This window comes from Montipora foliosa, chromosome 11 (genome assembly GCF_036669935.1).
Source record: "Montipora foliosa isolate CH-2021 chromosome 11, ASM3666993v2, whole genome shotgun sequence".
In the NCBI taxonomy this organism is placed as follows: domain Eukaryota; kingdom Metazoa; phylum Cnidaria; class Anthozoa; order Scleractinia; family Acroporidae; genus Montipora; species Montipora foliosa.
This window is the reverse complement of record NC_090879.1, coordinates 25049854-25064853: the sequence shown is the minus strand read 5'-3', so window position 1 is coordinate 25064853 and position 15000 is coordinate 25049854. Positions and strand designations below refer to the sequence as shown.

Below are 15000 nucleotides of genomic sequence, written 5' to 3'. Positions count from 1 at the left end.
ACAGGTCTGGTATATTATAATTTCGTGTAAACGTTTCGCCCTTCGGGCTTCTTCAGTACACGCTAAAAACTAAAAACTAAAAATACCTGGTACAACTGAACTTGCGCTATTTATACAAAACTATGAACCAAAAGGTGTAAAATGTTTAAAATTACAAAAAAATTTATAAGAAATCACAATAATATGTCATGAATACGTGCGGTTGGAATAAATCGAGTGGACAATACGTGAGATAAGAAGGGCGAAACGTTTACACGAAATTATAATATACCAGACCTGTGAGAAGTTCGCCAGCGACTCATTTTTTCATTCTTCCTATTAACTTATCTGAGTCAAGACGTTTTGTATCCTTTTGGATCCTCCTCGCAAGTGGCATCACCGTTGGATACTCAATCTTTATCATTCTACTTATATATATATATATACATACATACATACATACATACATACATACATACATACATACATACATACATACATACATACATACATACATACATACATATATATATATATATTTTTTTTTTATCTTCAAACAAACACAACCCATGACCTACGACCCACCCACCCACGCGATTTAGCCTCACCCTCTGGCCTTGTGTCTATGTTCTGAGTTGTATTCACAACCGGGTTTTGCCTTATGGGTACTAACTACTACTGAATCAGTAACTGTGATAATTGACGACCATGGGCAGCAAGTACAATTCCCCAAATAGTGGTGGTTCATGAATGTAGTGGGAATTCTACTGTACATTACATGATGTAGTGTGCAGAATGGGTTACCACTAGTGTTTTTATCTCTCTATACTATAGCAGTAATACACATTACTTAGGTTATGTGTAGATTGCTATATGAGCAGGGGCCATATGGCAATGCGCATGATCATTACTCATGCCTAGGCTCTACTTACCCTGCTCTGTTTGGTGTCTGTGTGAGCATGGGGTCATGCAGTTATCTCTATCTAATTACTACAGAAAATTGTAACCTGTTTAGTTTGCAATGGTCAGGTTTTGTGTATTGTTACGCTTGCTTTATCATGCAAGTTTCATTTTTATGCTTCTTTTGCTAAGGTGGCTATATGAGCAGGGGCCATGTATTGAAAGTTTGGTTCCTTTTTTTTGTGCCTTAACCTTCTTCTTGTGTTGGCAAGGGTTTTGCTTTGGCCTTGGGTGGGGTGGGCCCTGTCACTCGTTCCTCGAGCTCGCTCAGGGCTGTGGCGTGTGTCCCCTCACCTTTGCTGGGATCATGTCTTCTTTATTTGGATATTAATTTTACTCGATTACCACGCTGATTTTCAATAAACGGCCTAGCCCATTAGGGCTTGGCCAAAATTTCCCAAACATATGTGGTATTATTTGTGTTCCAGCGAATGGAGCTCGCCCAGAGCAATGCCTTGCCAACAATATTACTTAGTCAGACTGCATGGAGCATGAAGTATAAAAGAAATTTATTGCCCAGAGGAAATAAATGGATTTATGCTGATTGTGACATGCTCAGTTAGTTATTTCCCATGTTGCAGTTTGGGCATTTCTGTCATCCGGGATTTTCTCTAGATCATTCACCATTTGTACAAGCTAGGTGGAGGTTGATTCAACAGAGTCAAATCAATTTTCCCTACCCACCCTCCCTATTTTTACTATCTTGTGGATGGCAGGTGTGCCCTCACCTTTGCTGGGATCATGTCTTCTATATTTGGGTATTTCCTAGGTTACCATGCTGATTTTCAATAAATGGCTTAGCCCATCAGGGCTTGGACAAAATGTCTCAAACAAATGGGATATTACTTGTGTCCCAGCAAACGGAGATTGCCCAGAGCAATGCCTAATTGCCAACAATATCAGTCAGACTGTATGGAGCATGAAGCATAAAGGGGAAATTCACATTTGAAATACAACAAGTGTGTTGTAAGTAACCGAGCGGCAATTTAAATTTTGGGAGAAGCTTTATGGATTTTGGGCAACTTATGACCAACTTTTAGCGATGTTGCTCAGCAACTTTGCAACAAATTTTGACCAGAATCTGTCTAAGCCTAGCTGCATCGGTGGGGGAGTGAAGCACGAAAATTTAATGTATCAAAAGAGTATGAAAACGTCAATTTTCCACCAAATAAAGACTGACAACCTGACGTTTCGTGAGCGCTGGCCCTTTGTGAGAACGAAGGACTAGCACTCGAAACATCTGCTGGTCAATCTTTGTACGGTGGAAAACTGACCTTTGACATCTATCAACTCGTTTGATAAAACCAAATTTTCATGATACAGGGACTGAAAACTGAAAATTTGAGGCAAATCATTTTATTAAGAAAAGTGTTATTTTGTTTCCACCTGTGTTCTTTTAATGACTTCTCTCTGCTTACAGTTGCAATGCGTTTTACTCAATATTACAGCACGTCTACAGTCTAGCGTATAATGTTTTAAAGCAATTTTTTAGATTTGAACACAGTGTGCTTTTAGCAGACGCTGAGCTGGCTGATCCCCTTCACCTCGGAGAACAGTTAGATGGTATGACCAATCCAGTGTTGCCCTTTATACCATCTCTGAAATCGGACCAGCTGTACACATTGCCCGATCCAGACAAGCAAGATGTTGAGAGACTCTGGATCACAGAAGCAGAAAGAACTGTATTCCACACATTGACTCCGTTCAGAAGTCCAACAAAGCTCTGCTTCCTGTCAAATGATCCTCCAAGTCCATCCTGTTCTTGTCCCAGCACCAGAGACCCTCCAGATTTGATTGTGTACCCTCTACTTAAGTTGATGGTATGGTGTTGCAGAAGACCATCTTTGTAAATGTGCCACCCACCATCGCTGTTTCTCCAAGTCACGCAAATGTGATGCCAGAGGCCATCGTTTGCTGATACCCTGGTGCTCCTGTGGCGAGAACAGTTAAATGACCATGAATACCCCAGTTTCGTAGTCTTACGGTTGGCATGGCATGGAATTGAGGCTGATACGGGGGAATCTTTTCAGATGCAAGTTATTTGCCCCGCTTTAGCCTCCATCGCATGCTCGTTCCAGTCCAACCGTGAAAATATGAAACTGGCCAATTGATGCGGGCTCCTCGAGATGACCCACAAAAACTGTGAAAAGATCTATGAGGCCGTGTAAGGAGATATCACACATTAACTGCTTTGTTGCTTGACTGGTTTGCCAACAGGGGTCTGTTTCTCGAAAGCCACCCGCAAACTTTTCAGGCCTATTTCGGGCACCGTAAGTCCTTCACATATATACTGGATGGATGTATTGATATATATCGAACATAAGTTATCACATCTTCATACAGAGAGCTATTTTCGGTTGGCACACTATCCAGTAAGATGCCAGGAAAAGCCATCTTCGACTTTTGCATGACTGGATAGTCTTCACGCATGAAAGAAAGTGCAATAATTAAAAGTGGTCACACTTTTAAGATTCTTCGCGGTAATATCAAGTTATGTTCCATCCTCAGTCGAAAATCACTTACGTTTGCCACCGATTTCAAACAACTTTACACCCTTAAAACAAACCTGGATTGGCCACCGATCCACAGATCAAATGACCCGTAGTCGAGCAAAAGCAATTCATTGGCCTGTCCGTTGACTGCATAGCTAAACGGCGTCCCTTTATTACTGCTACTGGATTTCATCCAAAGACACACAGTAAACTGAGTCAAACTGGGCATGCCCCAAATGTTGACGTAGTCACTCACGCCACTGGATGAGAACTGAAGGGCATAATCTATACAGGAGAAAAAAGGCATAAGTACGCACATTACTTTGAAACCGCGGGGGTTGGTGTAGTGGTGAGAGTACTCGCTTCCCACCAATGTGGCCCGGGATTCGATTCTTGGACTCGGCATCATATGTGCGCTGAGTTTGTTGTTGGCTCTTTACTCTTCTCCGAGAGGTTTTTCTCTGGGTACTCCGGTTTTCCCCTCTCCTCAAAAAGCAACATTTGATTTAATTTGATTTCTGGTGTCCCCAGCGCTAGGTCGATTTGACACTTAAATAAACTTCACTGAATTTGCATAAGGTAATTCCTCAGGGGCACTCAGCGACGGTTTCCTTGCTGTTCTAAGCTCTTCGGAATGCTTTTAAAGCTTTGTAGGTTCATTTTAGGTTGCGCTAGAAACTCATAACTGAAAACTCATAGCTGGCCTTTTTTCGGTACTCACAAGGACATTTTTACAAATTAGAAAGAAACAGGCTTTACCCTTTTCAGCTAACGAAAGTTCGATGTGAAAATTCCCAAAAGAAAATTCAAGGTGATTAAAGGCCTTCCGAACAGATAATTTAACGAAACCTTCCGTTGGGTGCCCCTGATTCCTCATGTGAAGTATGGCATATGGGTAATAAGTTTTATCTATAATTTAATTGAGTGTCGAAAAGTAATTATTCCAACTAACAGGCTCAACTTGCGCGATGAACCAAGCAGAATTCAAAGCTCCTCCTACATGATTTTATGTAACATTCTTAGAGCGCAAAATACGAGAGTGCAATTGGCAATGAGTTTTGATTTTGCCTCTTATTAGATGACAAAAGGGAAGGAGATTTTAAGCCAATTACGAAGCATAGAATTCACAATTGCATTACTTCTTTCGATATTCTCTTAAAAACTGCAATCTGTATAAAGATGTGATAACTTACCGGTAGATGTATATCCGGCAACATGGGCAGTACAGATGATAAGGCCAAAAAGCAACAAAGCGTATATTCTGGGCATCTGTCAACAAATTAGACAAATACGGACTTTATTTTCTCCCACTGTTTGACTGAACAAAATTGTTGAGTATACAGCCGCCTAATATACCATTCGTTACTAAATTGAAAACTGAAATGATTGTCAGAGAATGTTATTAAAGTGACTATGACCAAGCTATTTCTATATTGTTTAAAGAAAACCTTACGTTTTGAGTAGTTCTGGCGACGACTTAGGGCGAAACAATCCAATGGAATATATGGATTTCCCGACCACTTTGTGCTTTCTCTGAGAAAAACTCAAGCAACTGATGCTTATCTCGGAGGAAACGCACCACTACCACTCTCTCAAAAAAAAAAAACAAGAAAATTTTCGTCCCAGCAAATAGGGCCATTTTCGAAATATCAAATACTCAGCTTGAGGCATTGAGGACAAAAACAATAGAAACACGTTGGAATGAATGTGAAAAATATTTACATATCCAATTACAATTTGGCGTGTTTCCTCTTGTGTCAGTATTCGAAATCGGCAAAACTCTGGGACGAACGTCTGAGAATCTTCCCGACGTGTCAGAAACATCTGGGATTGCCAGGAAACTCTAAATTCCCGATCGTCTGGGATTTCCCGACAGTTAAAAACTAGGCTTTGGTATTTTTATAAATATGTTAGTTCTTCTGATGGTCATTCAAGTAAAAGCGATGCAAGAGATTCGTCCCAAAACTACATATTTGGCGTGAGGCCCTGTTAGGGGTTTGGGGATAAGGAATAAATGTACAATCAATTTAAGGGACAAGGGATGACTGACGAAAAAAATTTTAGGATAAAGGACAAGCGAAATAGTTTTAGGGATCATGAGTCAATACTTTTAGGGATAATAATCTTGGCATTTAGGGATAAGGGATATCTGTTCTCAGAGTTAAAGGGATAAAGGTTCACTAGACATCCCGTAACAGGGCAAGGCCTCACCTGTACGGGTCCCAACGAAGAAAAACTGTTCGCTCGGCTAAGTCATCCCGCATGAGCTATAAAACGATCCAACTTGTCGGACAACTATGGCTCACCCAAAAATATTGGGAAGTTAGGATGACATACAACAAAAAGGATGCCTAAGAAATGACTTAGATGTCAAGATTTCCTTTGGGCAAACAATGTGAAATATAATGACCTAACTCCGGCAAGGTTTTGCATGGGTGAACATTTCATTGATCTTTTCGATCTTGTGAATTATGTTCGTCTCAATTTTATAGTTTAAAGGCAGTGAATAGTTCGCTTCTTGCCGGATTAAACAATCTGAACAACTTGACGTTTTGGTATATCCGGTCATCAGTATCAACAGAGAAGCGGGAGCGCAAATGAAATAATTTGAAATTGGGAGTGAGATGAAGTATAACCAACTCCCGATAACTCAAACTATCGACAAGGTATCAGTCGCTCGAATCCAAAGCGATGTTTCCTGGATTCCCGTCATGGATTAACAAGAATTTCACCTTTGGGAATTACTTATCCTGGATGCCAGAGGTTCTACTCCTCGAGGTTTCAATCGGGGTTTCAATCGGGGTTTCAAGCGCTTTCGTCAGCTGTTTCGTCTCGATACCTGCTGGTAACAAGATGCGTGTGCAGCGAACGAAATTACCTCGGAATACTGACTATTGATAGGGCTTGATATTAACAGTTACCAGCTTACCCAGGGCAACAAAAAATCCCAGTCACCAGGACAAGTCGAGCAACTAGGATTTCTGTGATGTTTGTGGATTGACACACAATATTCAGAAAGTGAATTTATTACGATTAGTTTCGTCTGAAATTCAACAGCACAATTTTTACACCAGTGCCGAAAACTGATAGATAACTGAGTGAGTGACACTTTCGATATTTTCTGGATCTAAAGATACTGTATGAGTGACAATTTTACGAAAAATGCGCTGTTGTAATGGGCGAGAACGTCCTCCATTGTTTCGGGCGACTAAAAGTCTTCCCAGGGCAACCAAACTGTGAGGTTTTGTTGTTCAAAGGGCAAACGACTTTAAAACCTAATGTCGAACCCTGCTGTAGCATGGTTCAATCAGTGACGCAAGCATAACCACAAACACAAACAGCAGAACGCAGACATACAGCCCCTGACAAAATTGTTGAGACACTCACTCCCCGTAATGTTGACTTGTAGAATCTGCTAGGAAAATTGCGAGAAAACAACATTGAAGGGAAAGGAGGACCAGCCAATGCAGCAAATCTATTTAAAATGCCTTGTTTCAAGGAATTTTGCCGGAGCCAGTTGTATAGCTAGATCGTAAAGTCCCTAATAACTTGAAAAGCCGAATTTGAGGTTTTATGGAGAACGTCAGCAGTTGGGGATAAGTTTTATTTCTCTCCACTAAATTGAGCGCCGTTCACATTAGTTTCATTCTTGACGAACTGCCACACAAAATGGCGCATGACTGCAATAACCCTCCGGGCTTAGGGTCACGTACCTAACAAAGAGGAGTGGGAACCCTATCGGTTTTGAAGCGAGTCAAACAGAATTTTAAAACACACATTCACAAAAGGCTTTACACGCCTGGACAAGTCCACAAGCGCTTTGTTCTTTTTCAAACTAAATTTGCATAGAGCCGATCGAAGCGCGAAGAAGGAAGAATATAGACCAAAACAAGTTGTTTTGTGTGGAAAAGAGGAGCATTCTCAATTCTTTCACGCTTTTTAAACAAACATGAACTCCGTTGTTACAACCTTTTTTAAGGAAAGTTTTTCAACCTCGCGCTTGAATGAAACACGGGTAAATGCAATATTTTTTTTGTAAGAATACACAAAAGAGATCCTTCAGTGCACAGACACAAAGAAAGCCTACTCAACAGATTTGAATAACGCCTTTTCTGAAAACGCTTGAAAAAAATTTTGGATTTTGAGGAGCGTTTGAGACCGTTGTTAGTATGGTGAGGCGGGAGTTGGTTTCATATCGTATTTCAAAATACTTTTCACAATATTTGACGCAGAGAGCATACAACAATATACATTTCAAACGCTTCATTAAAAGATACTTAAACTAGTGACAAGTTGATATAAACGATTGTTCTTCCACTATTCCACTATCGTAACCTTAAAACAAACATGTTGCGTTGCGCGAAACATACTGTTACTCTGATAATGCAGTTCTGTAAAGTCATACAGAATATGAAACATTCGAGACCGGACTAACTCGAACGAACTTATTTGCAGAACGCTATCGTTAAGTCAATAAAAACACACCAACAAACATTTCAAACGATTTACTGAATTAACAATGTGATATTTGCGAGAGATAGTTCTCTTTAAACAAACCGAAAAAAGTTGTTTTGAAAACGCACCCTATGAACAACAAAGATTATATTTGTTAAGTCAATAAAAACACACCAACAAGCATTTCAAACGTTTTACTGATTTAAAAGAGAACGCTTATCACAATGTGATATTTGTGAGAGTAGTTCTCTTTGTAATTCACTTGCATTCACTTCATCATTATTGTTCTATTATGCATGCACTGTTTCAACGCTTTTTGAGCGAAAATAAATCACACACATTATTCACTTGAGTTCGCTGCTTAACGGAAAACGCTTATCACAATGTTCAGTATGTTTACATGTTTACATGTTCCAGCACTCGGCAAAGTCCCTTTTTGGCTTATGGCTGTTTCTGCTTAGGTGGCCTCATACACCATAAGCCTTTTTAGAGACATCACGCCAAGCCAGCCACTTCTGCTGGTGAGAACAGGACAGCCACAGCACCGGGGACTACATGATCCCTACTCTTATCGAATAGTGTGTGGGTTCTTTAACGTCCCACAGGTAACTTATGAACATAGAAGGTATTTGTGAGACGGGGCCTTCGGTTTATAGTCCTTATCCGAGAAGACTTGAAAGTCTAACCATTTGCAGATGAAATTACAAAGGCAGCACTTTCTCCTCAGTTATTTTAAGATCCTGAGTGATGATCCGGCCGGGGTTTGAACCCGCGACCTCCCGCATGGCAGCCTGATGCTCAACCAGCTGAGCCACCGGTGCGCGGTATATTATTGGAGTTATTACGTGCAGTCATGAGCACTTGTGTGTTGTTGCAGCACCAAGCACAAGTTTTTTTCAGTATGTCTGCCACTTAACATATATATTTTGCAGCATAGGGGTACTTGTTACGGCGACAATGTGTGTACTATATCTGCCATGCTTACCCCGCTACACTCGTGTTTTTCTGTGTTATATGTTAGCATTGCTGTCTGGCTTTGAGAGTGTCTAATCAGCATGGGTGGGTGGGTTGTGAGTCGTGGGCTGTGAGTAGTGGGTCGTGGGTCCGAGATCCTCCATGTATACACGTCATGTATTACTTTTATGCTGTTTCAAATGCCCTCTCGCAACAGCGGTTTTTGTCTGCGATCTCTTTCTAAGCTAATGTAATCTTACCGGTATATTTAGCTAAGATATATATATATATATACATTATATATATATATATACTTTTTTTATCTTCAAACAAACACGACCCATGACCCACGACCCACCTACCCACGTGATTAGCCTCACCCTCTGGTCTTGTGCCTATGTTCTGAGTTGTATTCACAACCGGGTTTTGCCTTATGGGTTACTAACATTTTTGCCAGTTTCTTTCATTTCTTGTTTCTTCTTGCTTTTGATGCCACCCAAGCGTTTATTACCAAGATGTTATTTCCTGAATCTGCATCAAATTATCAAGGTTTTCGCCAACACAAGGATAACCAGGCTTAGTTAACATTACCAATAATAATATTATAATTCTTACATACGGTGTATGCCATGCTCTATATGCTTTCACGTTTTCTCACTTATATATGATGTACGTAGGTCATCTAGACATTTTCTAAACTCAGATACTTTCTACCTGCTAGGGCATGATTGCCTCTCTCTTCAGGGCATGTGTGACTGTAGTGTCGTCAAGAAGACTATGTTCCCCACAAGAGTTTTTTCAGAGTTTTCGTAGCAGGCAGTCACACTTATAATCACTGCCCTTTATGCAGGGTGCAACATGAACATTGAAGCACTTTTGAACAACACGAAATTGGTTCACCTAGACAAGCTGACTCTCAATCGCTTGCTTTACATTTTATCTTTGTAGGAGTATAGACCTGGAGGCCAGGCTACCCCATACAATCCCAGTGTCATCCAGAAGTGATTCTTGACTGTACCCGTGTGCTGCTTCTTTCATGTTGCATTTTAACCACTATTAATTGACAGACTTTTCTATTTAAATTAATAGTCCACATTACTGCATGTCTACATGACCAGGGGCCATGTCGTCATGTCCATTTAAATTTCATAATAATAATTATTCATGTAGTTGAGTACAGTGAAAGTCAGTTTCTGTGCATGTACGTGGACACAGTCATCCAATTGGCTTACATGTGTTTGTGTAAAGGTGACTCTTTCATTGCATTTATTTCCTTGTAGTGATCACACACATTCGGGTTTTTGGTGACCTGGCTGCCCTTAACAAATCATTGGCTGTATCCACGCATGCAGATTCCTCACCATGGTTCATTACACCTAGCTAGTATTAATTCTTCTGACTATGTGAGCAGGGGCCATGTTACAGTCATAGTATTATAGTACTGGTTATTTTAATACTGGGTCATTTGTAACTAGGGTCTTGTTTGGCCTTATGAGACGGTAATTGGCCAACTTTCAGCTGGTGCTGTTTGAACTCCTGAAATACATGCATGTAGATCATATTTAAGGAATTTGGCAATTTTATTCTTCTTATTGTTGTATTTTGTATTGAGAACAGGTGACATTCTTCCTCTGCTGTAAGTGTTTCCTCTCCAGTGAAATTTCCAGAAGATTAAGTCACATTCTTACAACCCATTCAGCCAAGCTGGCTGTCATTTTCTGGTATGCTGGGTTCCACTGCCAGACGACTTGAGATGGTATCGCATGTTGGTTTCACTAACAAAATCAAAAGTTACTCATCTCAGACCTGAATAAGTCTGTAAGTTAACAATTTTTGGCACCTCATTTTCTAGTTCTAAGTCATCTATACTTGTCTGAACACTACATCATGTAATGTACAGTAGAATTCCCACTACATTCATGAACCACCACTATTAATTTTGGGGAATTGTACTTGCTGCCTATGGTCGTCAGTTATTACAGTTACTGAATGGGTTACCACTAGTTGTCACATAAAAATTGGCCAATTTCCCTCGTCTACACGAGCAAATAAAAATTGTCACATAAAAGTTGTCACATAAAAATTGCTCGTGTAAACGGGGCTTAACCCTGCTCTGTTTGGTGTCTGTGTGAGCATGGGGCCATGCAGTTATCTCTATTACTACAGGAAGTTGTAATCTGTTTAGTTCGCAATGGTCAGGTTTTGTGTATTGTTACGTTTGCTTTATCATGCAAGTTTCATTTTTATGCTTTTTTTGCCAAGGTGGCTATATGAGCAGGGGTCATGTATTGAAAGTTTCAGTCCTTTTTTTTTTGTGCCTTAACCTTCTTCTTATGTTGGCAAGGGTTTTGCTTTAGCCTTGGTTGGGGTGGGCCCTGTCACTCGTTCCTCGATCAGGGCTGTGGCGTGTGTCCCCTCACCTTTGCTGGGATCATGTCTTCTTTCTTTGGGTATTTACTTGATTACCACGCTGATTTTCAATAAACGGCCTAGCCCATTAGGGCTTGGCCAAAATTTCTCAAACATATGTGGTATTATTTGTGTCCCAGCGAATGGAGCTCGCCCAGAGCAATGCCTTGCCAACAATATTACTTAGTCAGACTGCATGGAGCATGAAGTATAAAAGAAATTTATTGCCCAGAGGAAATAAATGGATTTATGCTGATTGTGACATGCTCAGTTAGTTATTTCCCATGTTGCAGTTTGGGCATTTCTGTCATCCGGGATTTTCTCTAGATCATTCACCATTTGTACAAGCTAGGCGGAGGTTGATTCAACAGAGTCAAATCAATTTTCCCTACCCACCCTCCCTATTTTTACTATCTTGTGGATGGCAGGTGTGCCCTCACCTTTGCTGGGATCATGTCTTCTATATTTGGGTATTTCCTAGGTTATCATGCTGATTTTCAATAAACGGCTTAGCCCATCAGGGCTTGGACAAAATGTCTCAAACAAATGGGGTATTATTTGTGTCCCAGCAAACGGAGATTGCCCAGAGCAATGCCAAATTGCCAACAATATCAGTCAGACTGTATGGAGCATGAAGCATAAAGGGGAAATTCACATTTGAAATACAACAAGTGTGTTGTAAGTAACCGAGCGGCAATTTAAATTTTGGGAGAAGCTTTATGGATTTTGGGCAACTTATGACCAACTTTTAGCGATGTTTCTCAGTAACTTTGCAACAAATTTTGACCAGAATCTGTCTAAGCCTAGCTGCATCGGTGGGGGAGTGAAGCACGAAAATTTAATGTATCAAAAGAGTATGAAAACGTCAATTTTCCACCAAATAAAGACTGACAACCTGACGTTTCGTGAGCGCTGGCCCTTTGTGAGAACGAAGGACTAGCACTCGAAACATCTGCTGGTCAATCTTTGTACGGTGGAAAACTGACCTTTGACATCTATCAACTCGTTTGATAAAACCAAATTTTCATGATACAGGGACTGAAAACTGAAAATTTGAGGCAAATCATTTTATTAAGAAAAGTGTTATTTTGTTTCCACCTGTGTTCTTTTAATGACTTCTCTCTGCTTACAGTTGCAATGCGTTTTACTCAATATTACAGCACGTCTACAGTCTAGCGTATAATGTTTTAAAGCAATTTTTTTAGATTTGAACACAGTGTGCTTTTAGGAGACGCTGAGCTGGCTTATCCCCTTCACCTCGGAGAACAGTTAGATGGTATGACCAATCCAGTGTTGCCCTTTATACCATCTCTGAAATCGGACCAGCTGTACACATTGCCCGATCCAGACAAGCAAGATGTTGAGAGACTCTGGATCACAGAAGCAGAAAGAACTGTATTCCACACATTGACTCCGTTCAGAAGTCCAACAAAGCTCTGGTTCGGATCAAATGATCCTCCAAGTGCATCCTGTTCTTGGCCCAGCACCAGAGACCCTCCAGATTTGGTTGTGTACCCTGTGTTTAAGCTGACGCTATGGTAGTGCAGAGAACCATCTTTGTAAAATTGCAACCTACCATCGCTGTTTCTCCAAGTCACGCAGATGTGATGCCAGAGGCCATCGTTTGCTGACACCCCGGTGCTCCTGTGGCGAGAAAAGTTAAATGACCATGAATACCCCAGTTTCGTAGTCTCACGGTTGGACCGGAACTAGCATGGAATAGAGGCTGATACGGGGAATCTTTTCAGATGCAAGTTATTTGCCCCGCTTTAGCCTCCATTGCATGCTCGTTCCAGTCCAACCGTGAAAATATGAAACTCGTGGCCAATTGATCTGGACTCCTCGAGAAGAACTGTGAAAAGGGCTATGAGGCCGTGTAAGAAGATATCACACATCAACTGATTCGTTGCCCGGCTGGTTTGCCAACAGGGGTCCGTTTCTCGAAAGCTATCCGAAAACTTTTCAGGCCTATTTCGGGCACCATAATTCCTTGACATATATGCTGGATGGATGTATTGATATATATATAGAACATAAGTTATCACATCTCAATACAGAGAGCCATTTTTGGTTGCCACACTATCCAGTTAAACGCCAGGAAAAGTCATCTTCGACTTCTTACCGGATAGTCTTCACGCTTGAAAGAAAGTGCAATAATTAAAAGTGGTCACACTTTTAAGATTCTTCGTGGTAAATGAAATCCACGTTATCAAGTTACGTTCTATCTTCAGTCGAAAATCATTTACGTTTGCCACCGATTTCAAACAACTTTACACCGTTAAAACAAACCTGTATTGACCTCCGACCCACACATTAAATGACCCGTAGTTGAACAAAAGCAATTCATTGTCCTGTCCGTTGACTGCATAGCTAAACGGGGTCCCTTCATTACTGCTACTGGATTTCATCCAGAGACACACAGTAAACTGACTCAATCCGGGCATGCCCCAAATGTTGACGTAGTCACTCACACCAGTGGTTGAGAACTGAAGGGCATAGTCTATACAGGAAAAAAAGAACGGCTTAAGTACGCTCATTACTTTAAAGCAGAGTAACGGGGTTGGTGTAGTGATGAGAGCACTCCCCTCCCACCGATGTGGCCCGGGATTCGATTCTCAGACTGGGCGTCATATGTGGGCTGAGTTTGTTGTTGGTTCTCTACTCTGCTCCGAGACGTTTTTCTTTGGGATATCTGGTTTTCCCCTCTCCTCAAAAACCAACCTTGGATTTAATTTGATTCGTAGTTTCCCCAGCGCTAGGTCGATTTGACAATTAAATAAAGTTCATTATTATTATTATTATTATTATTATTATTATTATTATTATTATTATTATTATTATTATTATTATTATTATCATTATTATTATTATTATCATTATTATTAGCCTATCAAATTTGTATATGGTAATTTGTCCTGTGAAATATGTATATAACATATGTATAGGTAATAAGTTATATGCTTGTTCAATCAATTTAATTCAACCTATCTTTTGCATTTCTTTTTATCTGTAAGAGTGGTTTTTAATTGAGTGTCGAAAAGGAAATTTATTCTGACTAAGCATTAACAGGCTCAAATTGCCCGATGAACCGAGCAGAATTCGAAACTCCTCCTACTTGATTTCGTGTAACATTTCTTGTAAAAATACGAGAGTGCAATTGGCGATAAATTTTGATTTTGCTTCTTACTTATAGATGAAAAAAAGGAAGGAGATTTTAAAGTCAATTACGAAGGATATAATTCACAATTGCATTACTTCTTTGGACAATCTCTAAAAAAATGCAATCTGTACAGCCTCACAAATGATCCCGGCCCCGAAATCCCTGGACCAGAAATGATCCCCAAATTGGACCGTAAATGATCTCGGACCGGAAATAGTTGCCTCATCAGCAATTAAATATGCAATGGACTCAAGAATTTAGATAGAGAAACTTGGTGGATACAATCTTCTACCTAGTATTTTAACGTTGCGATTCAGAAATTGTGAAAATTTCAATTTTGGAAGAAGTTATTTGCTATCGGATTCCCATACAAACACTGTAATTTCTGACCGCTTTGCCTACCCGTCAAGATGGCGTCGAAAACCGTGATAAGGCCTATTCTCGAAACGTCGCTTCGTTTTTTTCTTTATCAATTTGTCAGCCCATACCAGCAGCTGCGAAAAAGTTAACAATTCGAAGAGCTGCTGCCTACCGTTGTGATAAGCTTGTTGATTTAAGGACAGTAAAATGCATGAAAATTGAAAAGGCTGA

The 15000-nt window shown here is 40.3% G+C and overlaps 3 protein-coding genes across 4 annotated transcripts in view; all 3 read right to left on the bottom strand.

Annotated features, from left to right (window-relative positions):
- LOC137976120 (neuronal pentraxin-2-like) overlaps positions 1–15000 on the bottom strand; it is a 207046-nt gene that overhangs the window by 47516 nt on the left and 144530 nt on the right. The window lies entirely within an intron of this gene.
- LOC137976128 (neuronal pentraxin-2-like) lies at positions 2311–5010 on the bottom strand. The gene is made up of 4 exons (XM_068823417.1): positions 4885–5010; positions 4625–4700; positions 3506–3716; positions 2311–2870 (listed from the first exon to the last, which is right to left on the bottom strand). The coding sequence occupies exons 2-4, from the start codon at positions 4698–4700 to the stop codon at positions 2480–2482; spliced, it is 678 nt and encodes a 225-aa protein (XP_068679518.1). The 5' UTR covers positions 4885–5010; the 3' UTR covers positions 2311–2479.
- Positions 12333–15000, bottom strand: part of LOC137976126 (neuronal pentraxin-2-like) — a 16721-nt gene continuing 14053 nt past the window's right edge. For both annotated transcript variants that reach the window (XM_068823414.1, XM_068823415.1), the window contains exons 3-4: positions 13539–13749; positions 12333–12893 (exon numbers count right to left, since the gene is read on the bottom strand). In XM_068823414.1, coding sequence (XP_068679515.1) covers positions 12503–12893; positions 13539–13749 — 602 coding nt within the window. In that variant the 3' untranslated portion in view covers positions 12333–12502. The remainder of the gene's footprint in view (positions 12894–13538; positions 13750–15000) is intronic.